Genomic DNA, 21617 nt, shown 5'->3' with positions numbered 1-21617 from the left:
CTCCCTCTGCCCCTCCCCCGTTCATGCTCTGTCTCTCTCTGTCCCAAAAATAAATAAAAAATGTTGAAAAAAAAAATTAAAAAAAAAAAAAGGACTGAGTGTAAGAATAATTGCTCATATTTATAGACTACTCATTACTGCAAAGCAGTGTCTCGTGGTTTTTTTTTATCTTCTTTGGTTTTTATGTATAGTCTTATGTATTAAGGGTATTATTCTCCTCCTAATAATGAATATATTTTATTATCTGGTTTACAGATGAGGAAACTGAGTCTCAGAGAGGTTAAGTGATTTGCCCAAAGCCACATAGCAAGTTATAGTGGAGCCTGTGTTCAGAGTTACTAGTCACTAACTCTGCAGCAAAGGGAGATTATAGGATTTTGTAGGTATCTATTCTAGTGTTTTAATTCTGGCAGTCAAGTCAGAATTAACACATTTGTTTTATTTATTTGTTTTTAACATTTGTGCATTTTTGAGAGACAAAGAGAGACAGCGTGCAAGCAGGGGAAGGGCAGAGAGAGAGGGAGACAGAATCCAAAGCAGGCTCCAGGCTCTGAGCTGTCAGCACAGAGCCCAACGCAGGGCTTGAACTCACAAACCGTGAGATCATGACCTGAGCCAAAGTGGGACACTGAACCGACTGAACCACCCAGGTGCGCCAGAATTAGCACATTCTTACATCTCCATTTTATTATGGAAAGAAAGGAAGGAAATGCTCAAAGTTAAATATATATTTGCCAAGATGGGTCAGAATTGTTGATATTTAACATTGACTTTGTACCTCAGTAGCTTTTCTCCCACTTTTATACGTATTTTTGAGATAAATATTCTTCTGAACTCTTAGAATCATTGAAATCTTAGAATTATTAGGATCTAACATTGACCCTTTGGTCTTAAACATAAGCAGGAGAAAGTGTGCTGCTTTTCTGCCATTGGGTATCTCTATAGACTGTGGTGGTCAGCACTGGGGTAGTTGGAAAGAAGGGTTGGCTGGATATAAATCACCAGATTTATATACCAGTAGATCTTGTTCTACTTGTTGGGGACCCCTGTTCTTCATAATGATGGTGCTAGGTAACCAGAAACCTACTTTTTCTTGTCTGTTGAAAGAACATTTGTGTTGAACTATATTCTTGTGTACTTACGTTGACTGTACTATTTAATGATTCTCGAGCCACGTTAAAATATTTAGAAGTACCTGAGTCACCGGTATTGGTAACGTGAAGGGTAAAGATGTATCTGTCACCCGTGCTTGCAGCTTTGATTTAGCATGTTTGCTAGCCATTTGTGAGATGATTTGCTAATATGAATATTACTAGTGGCATCTTCCACATTATAACTTCCCTTTGAAACTTGGTGCTTATTTAGGCACTTGGTTCTCAGCCCAAGGGCTCAGTTAGGATACAAAGTCACTAATATATGATATTTAATCTTTGCTACTGATTCTTCTGAATGATCATCAAGGAATTAGTTAACTTCTGTATCTTTTTACACGTGTGTGTAGTCAGGATAGTGGCTCATAATAGTGCCATAGAGATTAATTTGTATAAACATTTGGAAAAAAAACAGGTGCCTATTATATATTTTTGTTTATAAAAATTTATTGCATCGGTATGATTTTTTGGGAAGAGGCAAAAAGATCATTTCTATCCATGCTGCTGACTTGCTGAGTGGCCGCCTACTCTGAGAGGCCTCGTTACTCCACACCTCTAAGTTTCCCCTTCCCACACCTCCAAGGCAGTGGTTCCCAGCTTGTCTACAGCAACTTCCAGCTGGGCCATGAGCTGATATTTTCAGTATTAATGTTTATTAATGTATGCATTTTCATTGTTGGCAGATACTAGTAACATACGACGTTAGTAAAAAACAGATTTCCCCTCATTAGTGTCTCAAGCCAAATAACCTTCCCATTAATTAATTATATGTTGGTTTACAGAATCTGTAGCCCTAACTCAACCCCCAAATCTTGGAGAAGCAACACTCTATCTAAGTTAGTTTGCTTGAAATTTGGTTTAGAAAATGGTATGAAACATTGGTCTTAAGGAAATGTGTTTAGCATAACCTAAACACGTTTTATAAATGTTGACAAAATCTAGGAACTCCTCAGTGGTGCCTGGGAAGTCATATTAACTTTATAAAAGCAGAGTTCTCTAAGCTTTGTAGGAAGAAGCTACTTAAAAAAAAATTTTTTTTAATGTTTTTTCATTTTGAGAGCGAAACAGAGCACGAGTGGGGGAGGGACAGAGAGGGGAGGTGCAGAAAGGGGGGCGGGCACAGAATCCGAAGCAGGCTCCTGGCTCTGAGCTGTCAGCACAGAGCCCAACACGGGGCCTGAATTCATGAACCGTGAGATCATGGCCTGAGCTAAAGTCAGACACTTACCAACTGAACCACCCGGGCACCCCAGGAAGAAGCTACTTTTTAATGCAGTTAGTTTTCTTGAGAATAACAGTAATGTATATGTAGTACTTTATACTTAGAAAATGCTTGCACAAAGATCATCGTATTCGATCTTCAAAGTATCCCTGAGAGCTAAGTATGGCAGATATTGTTATCTTCATTTTTATCTTCATTTTATGTATGAGATACTGAGATGATGATAAGTGACTTGGCCAGGTATGAACAGATAGTTAGGAGCAAAGTTGGGATGTGGACCCAGACCTTTTGCCTCTAAATTTTGTGCTTTTGTCTCTATTCCATATTATCTACAACCTTGCAAAATACCTTCATTTGAATCCTACATAAATCCTATACGGCAGTCAACCTTTTTTTAAAAGTTTGTTTATTTACTTTGAGAGAGAAAGAGAGCGAGCAAGCTGGGGAGGGGCAGAGGGGGTGGAGGGAGGTAGGGAGAGAGAGAGAGAGAGAGAGAGAGAGAGAGAGAGAGAGAGAGTGTTCCAGTCAGGTTCCACACTGCTAGCATGGAGCCCAGTGTGGGGCTCGAACTCACAAACTGTGAGATCGTAACCTGAGCTGAAATCTAGAGTCGGAGACTTAACAGACTGAGCCACCCAGGTGCCCCCAGCAGTTAACTGTTATTGGAATCCTGTAACATGCCAGATGTTTCGCTTATGGTATATCATTTACTTCCTAAAATAGTCCTAAGAGGTAATTATTTTACCCCCCTTTTCCAAATGAGAATAATTGGGGCTCAGAGACATTTGTCACAAATAAGTAACAGATCCAAATACAATTTAGGTTTCTCTGACCCAACACCTGTCTTGTTTCCACTAAACAAAATATTGTTGCTTTCTCTAATTATGTGTCCAACAGTAAATTGACTGATGGTTTGCTAGTTTTCCATTGGCCTGTGGACTATTAGATGAAGAACTTTGTTCTGTTATATTCCTTTTTATCATATGATGGATGAAGTGAACTTTTCCCAAAGACGTCTTTGATTTGGTTGCATGGTAATTAAGAGATTTGGATTAAAGATCTGCCATTCTCTCAGTTTGTCCTCACAAACAAAAAAATTTTAATTATACAGTCCAGATTTCTTACAGCTCTAAAATTCTAGTTATCTCAGAAGAAGAGGATTGACAAAAAGGATGGGAATCTGTTCACCTTTTTAATGAATCTCTTTATTTTTCAAAGTTTGATGACAGCAATAGATTTCCCAGCAATGAAAAATGCCAAGAGAGAGAGAGAGAGAGAGAGATTCTGTGACCCCAAGCGTGTCTGTAGATATTGTTTATTCACTGGAAAGACATGTAGTAGGAGCTTCTGTTTCAAAGATCTTCAATTCATTTTGATAAGCAAGAGCAAAAACAAACCTTCTTTTAGCAACGTCATATGTAGAAGTCAACTCTGTCAGACTTCATTGCTTAGATTTAGGGAAAAAAATCCTCTTAGTAATTTCAATAAATAGAAAGTTTTGATGCTTTATTACCAAAATAAGAAATATTTTATATGAAGTTCCCATCAATTATGATCATTCTTTATTGTCATTTTGTAATAAATTTGAGTAAGATGAACTGTGTATCTAGTTCTATTTAATTAGCTTCTCTTTGGTCAGTAAATTATTGTGCTCTTTTCTCATAAAAGAAAAATGACACAGTATATTTAAAGTGGTGCCTTGGTTTCTATTAAAAGGTCATAGATTTCCCTTTATTTCTAAGTTTATGTATTTATTTTGAGAGAGAGAGAGCGTGCAAGTAGGGTTAGGAGCAGAAATAGAGGTAGAGAGAGGATCCCAAGCAATCTCCACACTGTCAGCACAGAGCCCAATGTGGGACTGGAACCCATGAACCATGAGATCATGACCTGAGCTGAATTCAGATGCTTAACCGACTGAGCCACCCAGGTACCCCCAAAAGGTCATAGATTTCTATTTGAAATTATAAAGACATTGTTAAGCATTATGTAACAATCTTCTTCTCTTATGTCATAAGGTCACAAATTGAAAAATTACTGTACAAATTTTATAATTCAAGATAAATTTATTTGAAATGATGGGAGAATTTAAATTTTATTAGCCTGTGTGTATGTTCTGATTTTTTTATAGCCATCTGACAGAAATTCATAAGCAGATTTCCTTAAAAATTATTCAAAATTTCTTTCAAAAGTTTCAAAACCCGAGGCCAGTTTTTTTTTTTTGGGGGGGGTGTTTATGCTATTAAAGTTTCTTTACTTTTAGCTGTTTACATTGTATGCAGCATGTGAAAACAGACAACTTAGCAGTGGGGAGGACAATGTGGGTGCTGAGTAAACCTCAGATTTTCTTTTCAGAATGATTCTGTTTCCATACATTTGTAATGATTTATTCCTGTAATGTCTTAACTGGATTGCAGGAAAGGTAAGCTATCATATTTTAATCTCCCTCTTTTGCAATGGAAGGTATAGATAGGCAGAAAAAAGCCACCTGACAGATTTTTGTTTTGTCTTACTACCATTTTTTCTCCACTTCCAAAAAGCATTGGAAGTGACATTTACAAAAAAAAAAAAAAAAGTACTTACAATTAAATAGTTGAACATAGAAATAAAAGGAGATCAGAAGACAAGAACGTTGAGTGTGTGTGTGCACGTGCACCGTTGTCAAGTCCTTTATTCGTCGTTTATGGAACACCCACAACGAACCCAGCACTGTGTAAGATGTTAGGAACATAATGACAGGTGTGACAAATATATGAGAGAGATATTTGGAAGGTGTTATAGGAGCACAGACAATGAGTATCTGAAAATCAAAATTAGTTAAAGGAGGTGACCCTTAGGCTGAGTCTAGAAAAATACCTGATGGATACCTAGGGGGAGAAGGTGAGACTTTCCAGATAGAAGCAACAGTTTATACAGAAGCCTGGAAGTAGATTAGAGAACTGCAGGTAATTCCAGTAAAGCTACCACTAAGGACACATTCAAGTAAGGGTTCGTAGGAGAGGCAGGAGAGGTAAAGAATGACCTAATCATAAAGGAAGTTCTTGTTGAAAGGTCTAGAGATCTACTGAAATAAGCAAATTTCTCAAAGGCAAAAAGTAGATGAGACTGTATTGATGACTGCAGTAAAGAATGGGGATTAGGTGTATGTTTTTTAGAAAGTTCTCTTTGAAGAGTTGAGGATAGAGAACTGTTAGGGAGTTATTACAGTAATCTAAGCAATCCATAATTAAAACTGAAACATATTGGGAATGTAAAGGGAGGAGGGAATGTGTAGGTTCAAGAAATATTTCGATGATAGACTCTACTGTTAATGGCTTGGTGGGTTGGAGGAGAAAGGGAGAGAAAGATTTAGGATAGTTTCCAATTTCTAGTTTTGACAACTGGCCAGATGATTAAACAAAGACAAATGCTGGAGGAAAAGTAGATATTGGGGTCAAAAGAGAAAAAGGAAGAATTAATTGTGACTTCCAATTTTGGATACCTACCTAGTGGATAAGACAGTAAACAAGAAACCAGCAAGGAAAATAAATATCAAGTTGTGAGAAGTACTGTAAACAAGCTGTGATGATACAAGATAATTGTGGGAGACCATTTTATAGAGATTGCTCAGAAAAGGTTTGCCTGAGGAGCTCAGCCTGCTGGAAAAACAGAGGGAACAGCAAGTGAAAAGGCTACCTGGACATAGAAAGGGGTTAGACGGACACAGAAAAGAGGCCACTGTGGCTGGAACATAATTTGTCAGGAAGAGACTAGTGTGACATCGGTTGGAATGAGAAGGAATTCAGAGTTTATATAAATGAAGCTATTTGCCTTACCCACTGAACAGGAGGAGAAGGCTAAGAAAATGGCACAGGGGCAGGTAGTGGGTAGGACTGTCAAGGAATCCGATTATTTCAGGGTGGTACAAGGTGGGGCAATTCTATTCTACCGAAGGAGTTGAGGGATTGAGGGGAATGTGTGGAGTACTCAGCTCCAAGAGTGGGAAAGCAAACAGGGAAAGCAAACTGATGATGGAACTGGAGTAGGATTGCTGGACAGTGTCCCTGTTTGTGCTCTGTGCTTATATTTTTAAAGTAAAATCAATCAGACTGGTTGTATAATTTTCTCTACCCACTTAGAGCTTCATGGGGGCAGGTCGAGAGAATGCAAATGTTGAACAAAAGGGAAATTATCCCCATTTTACAAATGAGGAAAATGAAACTCAGAGAAGCTGAGACTTGTTTAGAGTTCTGAAAGTAGCATAGGTAGGATTTTAGCCCAAATCTTTCTGATTCCTAAGGACATGGGCTTTCCAATATAGTGTACTGCCTCCCATATGATCCACCTATTGTATTGAAGCACTAAAATTAGCTATGACATTGTTAGCCATCAAGCCAATTGTGTAGAATTATGAAAGGAGTCAAGTGCTTCCCATTACATGTTATAAGGAAGTAGATCCGTTCTTTAGGGAGAAAACAATTTATTGGCACTAAATTCTGGGAAGAATGTGCAATGTATTAAACATCATAATGAAATATAGTCATTGCAAGTTTGCAAAAGTTACAGCAAGAAATATCTTTTAACCCTTGAGAAGGGCAGTATCATAAATCATAGTTCAAAAAAAGCATTTCTGCAGGGAAGGAAACTAAAATAGTTCAAGTATATTGCTTTTTGGTCCTCTGACATGATATAGAAAACCCAGAAGAATGACAGTTTATTGGTTTTAACTGTAATTTTGACAGGAGCTGGCCATTATCCAGTCTGAGGCCAAAGTCTCTGGTGAGAAAGGGCCCAAAGAGTCTGTGTTGTGTTTTGTTGATGGAAGCAAGATTCATATTCTTTAGCTGTTAGACTTACAGGAGACAGCATTGACATTTGGTTATTAAAATTAAAGTGTCTGGGGGCGCCTGGGTGGCGCAGTCGGTTAAGCGTCCGACTTCAGCCAGGTCGCGATCTCGCGGTCCATGAGTTCGAGCCCCGCGTCAGGCTCTGGGCTGATGGCTCAGAGCCTGGAGCCTGTTTCCGCTTCTGTGCCTCCCTCTCTCTCTGCCCCTCCCCCGTTCATGCTCTGTCTCTCTCTGTCCCAAAAATAAATAAAAAACGTTGAAAAAAAAAAAAATTTAAAAAAAAAAAAAAAATTAAAGTGTCTGACCTGAGTTTTTGCTGAACACAGGGGCCATCTTCCTAACAGAGTGGAACGTTAGTGCGTAAATGGACAGGACCAAACATTCCAGAAAACAGTTTTGGAATATGGTAAACTAAGCGCATTCATTTGCTCTCCCTCCCTCTCGATGACCCACTGATACGATAGTAAAGATACAGTGGTGGTGGTAAAGATAAGAGAGGGCACCATTGGAATAGCAAAGATTTTGACACAGTTCTCGAAGACACAGTATAGATAGGATTGTTTTGATGCATCAGCTAGAGTAGAGAAAAACTGCCCACCTGGCACAAAAATGGAAGAGGCTGATGTGGGGGTTTCTGGTGCAGCTCTCAGAGGTCTCAACTTGGAGTTTCCAAGTACAGAAATCAGGAACGATGGAGCAGTAATTAGGGGAGCTGGGCCTACTGGTCCATTTTCTTTTCTTCGGATTTGGACTCCCTTCCTGTAATACTTGCTCCAGCTGCTTTCCAAACATAATGGATTCTTGACCTGGTTAGGTCATGGGACAAGGGTTTGGCATAGAAGGTGGAACAGAGCCTGACTGTGGACTTTTACAATTGACCTAGAGGGAAAACATAAAGACAGCTCTACTTAGAAGTGAAATGCCCTAGAGTAACCCAGTCCTAAGATTGACAGTTGTCAATAATGTAACAGTACTGCCTTCTTCCAGCATGGCATATATACTCTGAAGAAAAGCCTAATTGTCTACAGGACCTACCCACTTATGCTGAGTTGGCACCCAGGAACGATGCCTTTCATGTAAATAAGTCTTTCTAGCTTCAAAGGAAACCTACACTAGTTGCCTATACTAATCAGTCTGATCACTTATTCATGGATTTGAAGGGAAAACCAAGGATCATCAGATATTTGAGGAAAACAGTATAAACAAGTCCAAGTTTAATGGAATAGCTGACCCCAAAGGAGCAGGAAATACAAAGAACAGAGAAAAACTTAAAAAAAAAAATTAAATCAGCATCCTCAGATTTGACTTCCAGCCTCTGCGGAGGATGTAGAAAGGTAGTAAGAACTTCACTTCCACCCTAACAACAAGAGAAAGCTGAATAATGTACAAAATCATAGCTTTTCTTGCATCTGGAGAATTAAAGATTACAGGGCAGCCAGGTAGCCTGATAATGTAAGAAAAGATGGGCATGTCCGAGAAGAGACAGGATGTGAGGACTGACTCACCAGTGGCAGAGCATGGGAGGAAGTTGGGCCACTGTCTAAGAAGGTAAAATAATTCCACTACAATTTTTAACAAATTGCTAACCACTAAGTGTGTTCTATTGTAAGACTATAGCAGCTGTAAGCAGTTCACACCTCCTTGCAGTTTACTCTGTGTGGACCTACAATGGATATTCACAAGAAAGATTGGAGACAGGGTAGAAAATGTAGAAAGCCTCCTGTGGTTGTATAGGTCTGGAGGAAGGGGAACGGATGCTGTTGCTAGAAAGCATAACTCTTCTCTAAGAACAAAAGCACTAAGCCTCTGGAGGAAGAGCTGCAAGCCCTATGGTTTCTAGGACAGAAGTGAAGGATTGGAAGAAGAAAAAGAAAACATCATTACACTTGGGGGTGAGGCAGAAACAGTGTTGGCCCTGGACTATTAGAAACCTCCTGTCCCTAGGGGAGGGACAGTATCACTGAGAGAAAGCCCTACCCTGATACCTCAGGGCACAGGGACTGCTTAGCTCAAATGAGATAAAAGAGAAACTCAGCTCTCCTCCCCAACCAGGATAGAAAGCCTGGAGTGTACCACTTGAGGAGAGGCAAGAGCATAGTGAGTCACTCTTACTTAGGTGCAGGTTCATAGGGCAGAACTTGTTCCCTAAATCTGAGGGTGGCGCGAGTTCATTGAGCAAAAGCATCCAGCAAATCATCTCCACCATCACCACCTCCAAAAAGGAGAAGTTAGAGGAAATTTGAAGAATTTTGAAGTTGAAGGTAGCAACAAAATGGAAGCAACAAAAACCCCAAACCAGCTTAGTTCCTGATTGTATTGACTCAGCCCCCCAAATTAACAGTAGAAGAGGCGTGTCCTTTTCTTTCTCTGTTGTCTCATGCTCTCTGTTGCACATGATGTTGAGCCTTCAGTCAAAATTTTTGAAACAAAGAAAAGCAAAAACAAAACAAAGACCCATTGTTATCCCTTCCCCTCCCACCACCACCAACAAAATGTTGTCAAGAGAATTTAAGTCAAAAGAGGAAAAAAACTCAGTAGTGACTCAGATGTTGGGAATATCAGAGAGAGAATTGAAAATAACTGTGATTAATGGGCTTCGGGCTTTTATTGAAAGGTGGATAACCAGTATGGATAGATGGTAAATTTCAGCTGTGAGATGGAAACTATAAGAAACAGTCTAATGGATATGCTACAAATAAAGAACATGGTAAGAGAGATGAACAGTGCCTTTGACGGACACTCCAGTAGATTTGACACAGCTGAGAAAAGAATAAGTGAACTTGAATATAGATCAATAGAAATTACCTGAACTGACGTGCAAAGAGACTCTTTGACAAAAAACTAAGACAATTCATTACCACCAGTCCTACATTTTAAGAAATGTTAAAAGAATTTCTTCAGTGGAAGAAAAATGATACCAGACAGAAATGTGGCTCTACACACACACAAAATGAGATCTCCAGAAATGGTTGAAGATACTATAAAGACATTTTTTCTTATTTTTAATTACTATAAAAGACAGTTGATTTTCTAATGCAAAAATAGCAGTGTTTTGGGGTTTATAACATGCATAAAGTAAAATGTGTGAAGAATGTGAAGAGTGGGGAAGGGAAGAATTGGGAGCATAGTATTTTCAGGTTTTTACATGAAGTAGTATAATAATATTTGAAGGTAGACTTATTTATTGAAGTTATATACTGTAAACTCTGGGGCAGCCACGAAAAATTTAAAATAGAGATAAGACTGCGGCGCCTGGGTGGCTCAGTCGGTTAAATGTCCAACTTTAGCTCGGGTCATGATCTCGTGGTCTGTGAGTTCGAGCCCCACATCGTGCTCTGTGCTGACAGCCCGGAGCCTGGAGCCTGCTTCCAGTTCTGTGTCTCCCTCTCTCTGCCCCTCCCGCACTCACACCTCTGTCTCTCTCATTCTTTCAAAAGTAAATAAACATTAAAAAAAATTAAAAAATAAAATAAAATGGAGATAAGACTAAGCCAATCTTGAAGAAAGAGGGAATTGTAAAAACATATTCAATTCAAAAGCATGAAAAAAGAAGGGAAAAAGGAACAGAGAATAGGTAGAATATATAGAAAACAACTAGCCAAATGGTAGATTTTAATCTAAATGTCAATGATTATATTAAGTATAAGCAATCAAAATACCTCAGTTAAAAAACTGAGATTGTTCAGATTAATTTACATTTAAAAAAACCCAACTAAATGCTATCTGTAAGGAACCCACTTTCAATATAAGGGTAGATAGATTGATTGATTAAAAGTAAACGAATGGGAATAGTACACCATGCAGATACAAATTAAAAGAAGGCCAGAGTGGCAATATTATATTAGAAAAGGAGATTTCAGAACAGTGAATATTACCTGTGATAAAGACAGATTTTACATTATGGTGGAGAGGTCAGTCACAAAAAGATATGACAATTCTAAATATGTATGAACATAACAGAGCTTCACTATATATATGTGTGTGTGTGTATACATGTATATATGTATATTTACGTATATACATATATATATACACACACACACGCAAACCATATATACACCATATATACACTATATATATACAACATATATGTATACACTACACACACACACACATAGTGTTAAATATGTGTGTGTGTATATAGCAAAAACTGATTAAATTGGAAGAAGAAATAGCCAAATCTATAATTAAAGCTGGAAGCTGCAACACTCATCTCTCAGTAATTCATAGAACAAGTGAAGTAAAAATCAGTAAGGATAAAGACCTTAACACTATTAACTAACTTGCCCTGATTAACAGCAGACCACCCCACTGCACACTATCAGAATATACCTTTTTATCGTACGCGCATTGAACATTCGGTTAGGCCATAGTTGCTATCATAAAACAAATTTAAAAAGAATCAGAATAATGCAAAATATGGTCTCTGACTAAAAGAAATAAACTAGAAATCACTAATAGATAAATCTGGAAAATTTCAAATATTTGGTAATCGTTCAACACGTACATGGGGTGGGGGGTGAAAGTTGTCAATCTGAATGTCATCTGAAATCATTAAAGATTAAGATTTGGGGAGGAATTATACTGGGGCTAAAGGAGATGAGTGGTGCTCCTTGATTATGTTCTGTTTGGGGGGCAAAGTTACCAACATGTGGATCATTTAAATACTGGTGGGAGAGAAGAGAAGGGTACTTAGAAATATGTTGATAAAATGACTTAAGTTGGTGAACTTAGTGCTAAGGTCTAAACCGTATAATGTTCAATAATGTACATCTTGTTCCTTCTCGCAGGAGAAGTGCAGAATAGTTGAAGGCCCCTTTTCCTGTTGGATCATAGTTCATGAAACCAAACCCCTTTGTAAGATTAGTGTGTCTGGATCTAAGATTGTTTTTCTGTGCTTCAGTATTTCTGGTGCTATCAGGCCTGGATTGTCAAGAACAGAAGATGCCCTCATTTCTTAGAGTAGGAAGATGTAAAAAGATTTTATGATCACATAAATGGACATGGAGGTTCCAGAAGTTGATGTAAATATAACAATCAGGCATATAAACACAAATACTAATCTCTGTGTAATGCTAAAGCAAACACTTAAAGGAAATTAAATGTTCTGTAATGGGTTTGGGGTTTGGGGTATCAGTTAAAATGTGGAATATTCATATAATTCACATCCACGGAGTTGAATTTTACACAGCCATTAAACATTATAACTTAGACTATCTGTCAACATGTAAAAATGCTTATGACATAATATGGAAAAATCAGAATATACATTTCCTGCACACTGTGATTGTAGCTAAAACTACTTATATTTATGAACTACACGATAGCAGTCAAAATGCAGGTAATTTTTCCTTTTCTACTTTTTATACTCTCAGAAACGTTGTTGTATAGCATTTGTGGGTGAGAAGAAATTAACCACTTAAAAAATAGATAAACTTTATTTATTAGAGCAGTTTTTAGGTTCATAGCAAACTTGAGCCGAAGTTGCAGAGATTTCCCATATATCCCCAACTCTCACACATGCATAGCCTCCTTCATTATCAGCATCTCCCACCAGAGAGATCTGTTTATTACAATTGATGAACCTTTAGTGAATAAGCATTAACACCAGAGTCTATAGCCGCTTTCTTTTAAAATGAAGTCTGGGGATGCCTGGGTGGCTCAGTTGGTTGAGCATCCAACTTTGGCTCAGGACATGATCTTGCAGTCAGTGAGTTTGAATCCCGCATCGGGCTCTGTGCTGACAGCTCAGAGCCGGAAGCCTGCTTAGGATTCTGTGTCTCCCTCTCTCTCTCTGCCCCCGTCCCCACCTCACGTCCTGTCTCTCTCTGTCTCTCAAAGGTGAATAAATATTAAAAAAAATTTTTTTAAGGGGCGCCTGGGTGGCGCAGTCGGTTAAGCGTCCGACTTCAGCCAGGTCACGATCTCTCAGTCCGTGAGTTCGAGCCCCGCGTCAGGCTCTGGGCTGATGGCTCGGAGCCTGGAGCCTGTTTCCGATTCTGTGTCTCCCTCTCTCTCTGCCCCTCCCCCGTTCATGCTCTGTCTCGCTCTGTCCCAGAAATAAATTAAAAACGTTGAAAAAACAATTTTTTAAAAAAAATTTTTTTTTAAATGAAGTCTGAATTTTGAAATCTCATCAGGGTTTCTTGGTCAGCAATCCAGAAATCTGGAGGCAGGTTACTCTTTGACTTACTCTTTGACTCCTGCTAGAGGCTGGACTTGTGTCAAAATTGAACAAGTAGGGAAGTTTTTTCTAGTTAATTCCCCCAGAAGACCTCTATCCCCAGTTTACTTTGCCTCTGAACTCTATTGCTCTCTCATAGTCGGGGGATGGGCTCTGCGTGTTTGGTTGTGATCGAGCAGTTGTATCTGCAGTGTTACATCTGGAATTGTCTTTCTCCGTCTGTCTCTAGGAAGTGCATTTTCAACTGAGCACCTCAAGCTTCAACTCCAGAAGGAATCTCTGAATGAATTGAGGAAGGAGTGTACTGCGAAAAGGTAAATGCAACACTGAGAATAATAGTTAAGAGTGTTGAGTTTACCTTAAGGGTAGGATTTGGAAAAGCAGGATTCTGTAAAAGCTGCTGGTATTCATTTATATTCCACACACATTAGTGCCACATTCACTTATTCAACAGACATTTATGAAGCACCCTACTGAGCGTCATGCACGTGCTAAAAGTAGTTACGAGAGCTCCTAGCCTAATCAGAAGTGTGAACAGTTGATCTTCTAGTTTATTTATGTATTGCTTATTTATTTTTAATGTTTATTTATTTTTCAGAGAGAGAGAGAGAGAGAGAAAGCAGGGGAGGGGAAGAGAGAGAATCCCAAGCAGGCTGGGTGCTTTCAGCACAGATCCCCACGCAGGGTTTGAGCTCACGAACCGTGAGATCACGACCTGAGCTGAAATCAGGAGTGGGATGCTTAACTGACTGAGCCACCCAGGCGCCCCTGTTCTTCTAGTTAAAAACTAGAAGGCCACTGCACCATGACTTAATGTTTGAATCTTCTCCTCTTCCTGTCTTCCACATGTAGTGTAGCTTATGGTCTTTTCTTCAGACTTAACTCCTGTTTAGTGTTCGTCCATTTGGATTACCTCCACAGCTCCTAGCTTGTCTTTCTAACATCAGTCTCTCCACTTTTCCAGTTCATCCTCCATGTTGCTTATCAGACCTCTCCTCCTAAAATACTATTTTTACCATATTTTCTCTCCTTTTAAGAAGTCATGGTGATTGTTTTGCTTAACTTTTCAAATAACCTTCAGCAAATTGGCACTGTACAACTGTAGTTCATTTCAGTTGCTCCACAACATTCATTTCATAGGTGCTAATAGTTTTTCTCTTTATTTTTCCCAGCACATGCTTAATTTGATGCCACCTCTGTTCTTTTGCTCATGTTTACTCCCTTTTTCTGGAAAGTCATCTCATCCTACATTTTTCTTCAAGAAACCTTAGCAATTGAGCATTCAAGAATGTTAGACCTGGAAAGAACCGTGGAGATCATCTGGTCTAATCCTCTCAATTTGCAGATAGGAAGGCAAGGCTCTAGGAAGTTACTTTGACCAGCTCACAAGGAAAGCAGGACTAGATCCCTTTAACTCTTTAATGCTCTTTGCGTTACACTACTACTTTTACGTTCTACCTTGACCTACAGTTTTGCTGAATTCCTCTTTTTTTTTTTTTTTTTTAATCATTAGCACGATTGAGCAGGTAATTTATTCTATGGGTATTTTATCTCATTGTCTTATTTCTTTAGTTCAAGAGAAGAGCTGCATCATCTCATGCCACAGCTTACTGTTTGTTCTTTTTATTCTATTTTCCTAATATGGCAGGCAGTAGCTGTGAGTGAAAAATAGAATAGTTTTTAAAGATAATACCATGTAGATATTTCCTGAAATCAGATTGGCTTTCAGATTAAATGAGACCCTGGTCTTCTTACTGAGCCTCTCTAAATTTTTTATCCTTGTTTGTAAAATGGGTATAATAATATCAACCTAATTGAATTATTCTAATAAGTAAAGCCGTTTGTAAAGCTCCTGGCATGTAGCGGTAGGTGCACAGTCAATGATTATCTGTACCCTTTACATCTCTTAGCATGATGCCTGATACACACAGTAGGCCCCAGTATATGGTTATCTTGATCTTATACTATTTAGAGATAGGTCAGGATTCATGTTAGCTATTATTCTGACTCTACTTCTGAGTTTCTGTGGCCCACTGCAGGCCATTTAATCTTCCTCTGCATCAATTATGTGGAAATAAATATTAGCATGAAAACTTTTTTTGTTTTAACAAATGTGCTTTTTATCTTTCCTTATCAGAGAACTCTTTCTGAAGACTAATGCTCAGTTGACAATTCGTTGCAGGCAATTACTATCTGAGCTTTCCTACATTTACCCTATTGATTTGGTAAGTTTCAAATTTTCTAGGAAAAAATTTTTTTAAAGATGGTTTCTGTTTGAAATTTCCTCTCAATGAAAAAATTCATTGCTCTAGTCTTAATCATATGCTTTGTCATGAATCATTCAGAAGCTAATATCTATTTAAAAAAATAGATTTGGAATGAATTGGCATTCAGTTCCACCATTTGATTTTTTATAGCAATTTGATGGTGAAATGCACTCATTTTCATCTGAAAGAATGCCAAATAAATTTCTGGTTTCCTTATGATCTTTTTTACTCAGCCAGATTATCCACTGCCATCATTTCTTTTCTTTTCTTTTCTTTTCTTTTCTTTTCTTTTCTTTTCTTTTCTTTTCTTTTCTTTTCTTTTCTTTTCCTTTTCTTTTCTTTTCTTTTCTTTTCTTTTCTTTTCTTTTCTTTTCTTTCTTTCTTTCTTTCTTTCTTTCTTTCTTTCTTTCTTTCTTCCACTGCCATCCTTTCTTTCTTTCTTTCTTTCTTTCTTTCTTTCTTTCTTTCTTTCTTTCTTCCTTCCTTCCTTCCTTCCTTCCTTCCTTCCTTCCTTTCTCTTTTCTTTTCTTTCCCTTTCTTTCTCCCTCCCTCTTTCTCTTTCTTTCTTTCTTTCTTTCTTTCTTTCTTTCTTCCACTGCCATCATTTTTCTTTCTTTCTTTCTTTCTTTCTTTCTTTCTTTCTTTCTTTCTTTCTTTCTTTCTTCCTTCCTTCCTTCCTTCCTTCCTTCCTTCCTTCCTTCCTTCCTTTCTTTCTTCTTTTCTTTTCTTTCCCTTTCTTTCTCCCTTCCTCTCTTTCTTTCTTTCTTTCTTTCTTTCTTTCTTTCTTTCTTTCTTTCGTTCATTTATTTTGAGAGAGAGAGAGCACGAGGCAAGGTAGAGCAGAGAGAGAGAGAGAGAGAGAGAGAGGGAGAGAATGCCAAATAGGCTCTGCGCTGTCAGCACAGAGCCGGTGACGCAGGGCTCAATCTCACTAACCATGAGATCGTGACCTGAGCCAAAATCATGAGTCAGATGCTTAACTGAACGAGCCCCCCAGGAGTCCCGCATTTCTGACGCATACATGCAGATGCATGTGTACTGCTTTAAAAATATAACTGGTAACTAATTTGTATTTGTTAGTACTACTTAGGAAATTCCTGGGGTAACTGCCAGGAGGTTAAGTTTTTGAATCCAGTTTTTTAGAGTAAATGTAAAAAGTAAAACTTCAATAAAATTAGAAAGATGAGAATTCTCTTTTAGAGAGCCAAGTCACTAAACTTGATGGCTTTATTTTCTTTTTAATGAAAAGAAATTTAAAAGACCAATTTTCTGAGGAAAGCTAATAGAATTTTAGGTTGCTTACAGAATTTTGTTAATTCCATTGAAAAATCTTCATTTATAACTATGGATTCGTGGGGATATTTTTGTAATAAAAATTTTACATGGCTTTTTGCTTGGACATGATGTTTTAAAAGTTTATGTTATAGAAAATTTCAAGTATATATAAATGTGCAGATGGTAGTATAATGAATCATTATGTACTCATCATCCAGCTTCAACAATTATGACAGCATTTTGTGTCCAGAACAGTATTATCTTTGAGTTAACATTGGTCTGCTTAATTCTCTGGGATTCAACTTAGGGTTTCTGTGCTTTAAACAGAAAAAGAATTGGGGCGCCTGGGTGGCTCAGTCGGTTAAGCGTCCGACTTCAGCTCAGGTCACGATCTCACGGTCCGTGAGTTCGAGCCCCGCGTCGGGCTCTGGGCTGACGGCTCGGAGCCTGGAGCCTGCTTCCGATTCTGTGTCTCCCCCTCTCTCTGACCCTCCCCTGTTCATGCTCTGTCTCTCTCTGTCTCAAAAATAAATAAACGTTAAAAAAAATTAAAAAAAAAACAAACAGAAAAAGAATTAATTTCATTCTTTGGTTGTATTCACAGAATGAGCATAAGGATTACTTTGTGTGTGGTGTCAAGTTGCCCAATTCTGAGGACTTCCAAGGTATTTTATTTCTTTTTACATCTAAAGATTTGGTGTATGTGATACATGGGTATGTTGCAGAGAAAAAAACAGATATCTTGAAGAGTTGGTCGCCTAGCAGAGGGTTTTTGGACCTTCTGTCCCTTCCCAAATGAAAGAGTCAGATTCTCTGATGGGAGACTTAAGAGGATATTTAGTTCTAATCATGGGGAAAAAATTATTGAGTTGTATATTTGAAATTTAAAAGGAAATAGTTTTTATGTGGGCTTTAAGAAAATCAGACAATGGCATTCTTAAGAAGACTAATAATCTCCCTATCCTTTTGGTTTGATTTTCATGAAAGATTTGTATGTGGTTGGGAGCAGAAGCACAACCGACATTAATCTGTTCTGTTGTTATTTAGAAAATCATATGTCTGGTAACGTGAAACGTCTTTGAAAATTTAATTTTGTGACATTCCTACTACCACAGGCTCAACTTTTGTTACACTGTCATTTCTGTCCTCTTTGAACTAAGAAAAAGTTACATTAGAGATATTATAGACTGTGATTTATAGTAATTGCTATATTTTAAAGTTCCTAATCTCTTTACCAGTAGGCCAAAGGAAAGAACTTCTTTTATTTGACACTTTGGTAAAGAGATTTTTTTTTTTTTTGTTCGCAAAGTGGGTTCTTTTCCCCTAGCCTATGCAGTGCTTTGAGGCTTATTAGATAGCTTTATAGATTATTCCCAAAGGTAGCATATTATGTATGTGGGAAGAAGTTATTCAAGAAGACGGCATTACAGGTTTTGTTTGGGACCTTCCTCCATTTCTTGATAAAGAAAATGTTGTTATTTATGGTCCTTTAACATTTAAGACTGATTTATTACCTACTTTGGCCTTTACAGCAACCCTTACAGCAAGTAGTTGGCACATAATATGAGTGATAAAATAGGAATGGGAAAACCTGTATTAAGTCCTGTTTCCCCTTCTAGAAACCATGTAATTTGGAGCAAGCCATCCAAGCTCAACTCAAAAGTTGATTTCCTAATCGATATCATGAACATATTGATTCATGTCCTTACCTGTTTTGCATTAATGTTGAGAAGATTAGATCTGTAAAAGCATTCCATTTGCCTTATCTTTAATCCTCACAAAACAAAGGAAACCTATAAAGAAAGTGGTATAATCTCATATTACATAGCATGTAAATGAGCTATTTATTTAGTTAGTGACTTGCTCAAGACCACAAAACTAGGTAACGATCTATCCCGGATTTGTCTGGTTTCCATTGTAAAATGGTCCTTCTAATTTCCATAAGTCATGGAGGTGTGTTTTGGTGTTAATTTTAGGCAAGTTATGGTGTCCTGAAGGCCATAACACATCTTTTTCCTCATTCGTTCATTCGTTCAACAAACCTATTGAGTACCTTGAGCCTTGTGCCAGGTTCCGGGGATATAGAGCAACGATCAATTGGGAAAAGTACTAATTGAGCACACCTATATGCCAGGCACTGTGCTGGATTTTGAGGGTATAATGATAGAAGAAACAAGTATGTTCTCTCCTTTCATGGAGTGTACAATCTTTTAAGGGAGACAACCAATAAGAAAATAAGTATTTAACAAGTATTTACTAAAAGAATATGTTATTATAGACAGTAGGAGAACCTACTTTAGAGAAAGCAGTTAGAGAAGGCCTCTCTGAGAAGAAACATTGGACAGAAAATTTGAAGGCTGAAAGGATCCAACTCTCTGCTACATCTGGGGGAAGAGCTTTCCTCGAAGAGGGGGCAGCAAGTACAAAGTTCACGATGGAGCAATGAACTTGATATATCTGAAAAAAAAAAAATTCAGGGTAGGGGGTATGGGAGAAAAGACCTGTATTTTGGACAAATCATATAATCCCTCAGCTTAATTTCTTCACCTATAAAATGGGTAATATCTACATTCTCATTTATTGTGATGACTGAATGAGATAATAATACTTGAAAGAGCTTTGCATATAAGGTACTCATGTAAATGTAATGGGAATTGGTTGTGAGAGAGAGGAGGGAAAGGGAGGAAGGTAGGAGAGAAAGAAGGAAAGACCAAAAAGACCAGACCTGTGTGACTGGAGAGTAGTGAGCAGGAGGAAGGTAGGAGGAGGTCAGCCAAGGCCTAGAGGCCACCGTAGGGCGTTTGTGTTATTCTCAGTGGAGTGGGAAAACCCTGCAGGGCTTTAAGAGAGGGATGACATGAGCTGATGATATAATCAATCTTCGATTCTATTTTTGTGTTCTATAAAGTATTCTGTTTCCTAGTTTTTCACAGCTTTTGCCAGCTCTGTCTTCTTAGTATGTCCAACAAGCTGAGTCTGTTTTTCCCACCCTTTAAATAATTAGTTTAGCTTTTTAGTGCAGTTTGCTGAAAATGAAATGGGAGATAAAATGAAACAAATGTGTAATTTTTCACTCTAAGGCCCTGTTCGCTCCCTGTGATGCCTCACAATCAGAAATTTTAAGAAGCACATATGGTAGTGTTGGACTTTAAAATCTTATGTTAGCATTCTGCAAGGCACTTCCATATTCTCAATTCACTGAATGTCTTGTGTTGTGTCACCTGCTGGGCCAGGTGCTGAGAGTGTGCAAAGATGAGTAGGACATTGATCCTACCTCAGTGGGCTTTCGGTCCAGGTGAGGCCATTAAACTTGTAATCAGAGCCATCAAGACATATTTATTGATTTCATACCCTGTGTCAGGCACTTTGAAGTTTATAGTAGGTACCCAAGATTCAAAGAAGTGGAAATACTCAGTGCCGTCAGGAGGGGATCGTGAAAACCTTTACAGGGAAGATGGTGCTTTAGGTGTCTTAAAAGATGAAATAGTATTCCCCTGGTGAGAGAAGGGTAGGAGGACATTTTAGATTGGGAGAGTAGAGAAATATGGTAACATGGAACATCATGCGTGGTGCTTCTTGTTTATTTAATTTTCACAACTGTGAGAATGAATTCCTTCTGTGAAGGAAAGAATTACACTCAATTTTTTTTTTTTTTTTTAAGACAAGAAAATTGAGGCTCAGAGAGATTAGTTAATTTTTCCAAAGACTCATACTAGCCAGTAGCAGAGCTAAAGTCATTCCTGGTCAGTCTGGTTTTAAGGTCCGTATTATTCCTGTCATGATGCCGTTTTTGTCCTTGTTTTGAATAATAACCTCTTCCAAACTTCTGACAGCTTTTTAGTGTTCTGTAACAGCTGCATTCTTGGTCATTCTCTCGTAAGGAACTCCAAGCTGGTTATTCTGTGATATTTGTGAGAGACTTTGCTGGGATAGACTTTACAATGCCTGGGTCGACACTGTTTGGGAAACTCTACTGTAGTGGCCCAAACTTTATTGTTCTTTTCTAAATGGGTAAGTTACTGTTAGAGTATGCCAAAGAAGCCTGGACACCATGGGAGAAAGTTGTCTGGTGAAGGGTATTCATTTGAGTTCCATTGACTGAGACATTTCTCGTTAAAAAAAAAAAAAAAAAAAAATTGTGTGTGTTTTTAAGTAATCCATAACACGAGAGCCTTTTGTGGTAATGAGACCCAGATTTCCTTCTGTGTCTGTATTCCTTTATGCAGGCATGATTTCTTGGAAAGGAGAGACCATATGTCAAACAGTGTCTCATTGAGAACATGGAATGATTCCATAGATGCTGTGGCAGTGATTAGAGTCTTAAATATTTTGTCCTGTCTGGATCAGTGAGTGCTTGGTTCCTTACCAAATCAGCTGCCTCAGTGATTGGGAAGGCAGGATGGTAAGAGCTTTTAGATCACTTATTTGTACTTGGATGCATTTGAATATTAATAGTTTGTCCAACATATAAGTCAAAGGGGCATTTGAATCAATTTATAATATTGTCATGGCCATTGTGGGTTGATGGTATTTATTATCATAAAAATGACACAAAAACTGCTGCTCTGAATAACTATTCACGTTTGAAAAGCAAATCAGAAATTATTATTATGAGGAAACTGCAGATTTTTGTTTTGGTTTTAAGCCCCTGAAAGCATTGTTTAAATTAAGCTCTTTTTCACACACCTGAGTCCT

At 38.1% G+C, this 21617-nt stretch overlaps 1 protein-coding gene across 3 annotated transcripts in view; it reads left to right on the top strand.

The window, feature by feature from the left end:
• The window catches only part of UVRAG (UV radiation resistance associated), a 302745-nt gene that overhangs the window by 151543 nt on the left and 129585 nt on the right, over positions 1-21617 (top strand). For all 3 annotated transcript variants that reach the window (XM_058690352.1, XM_058690351.1, XM_058690353.1), the window contains exons 9-11: positions 13610-13694; positions 15518-15605; positions 17527-17587. In XM_058690352.1, the coding sequence (XP_058546335.1) occupies positions 13610-13694; positions 15518-15605; positions 17527-17587 (234 nt within the window). The remainder of the gene's footprint in view (positions 1-13609; positions 13695-15517; positions 15606-17526; positions 17588-21617) is intronic.

This window comes from Neofelis nebulosa, chromosome 10 (genome assembly GCF_028018385.1).
Source record: "Neofelis nebulosa isolate mNeoNeb1 chromosome 10, mNeoNeb1.pri, whole genome shotgun sequence".
Lineage (NCBI taxonomy): Eukaryota > Metazoa > Chordata > Mammalia > Carnivora > Felidae > Neofelis > Neofelis nebulosa.
Note: the sequence above shows the minus strand (reverse complement) of the source record. Positions and strands in the feature narration are given on the sequence as shown.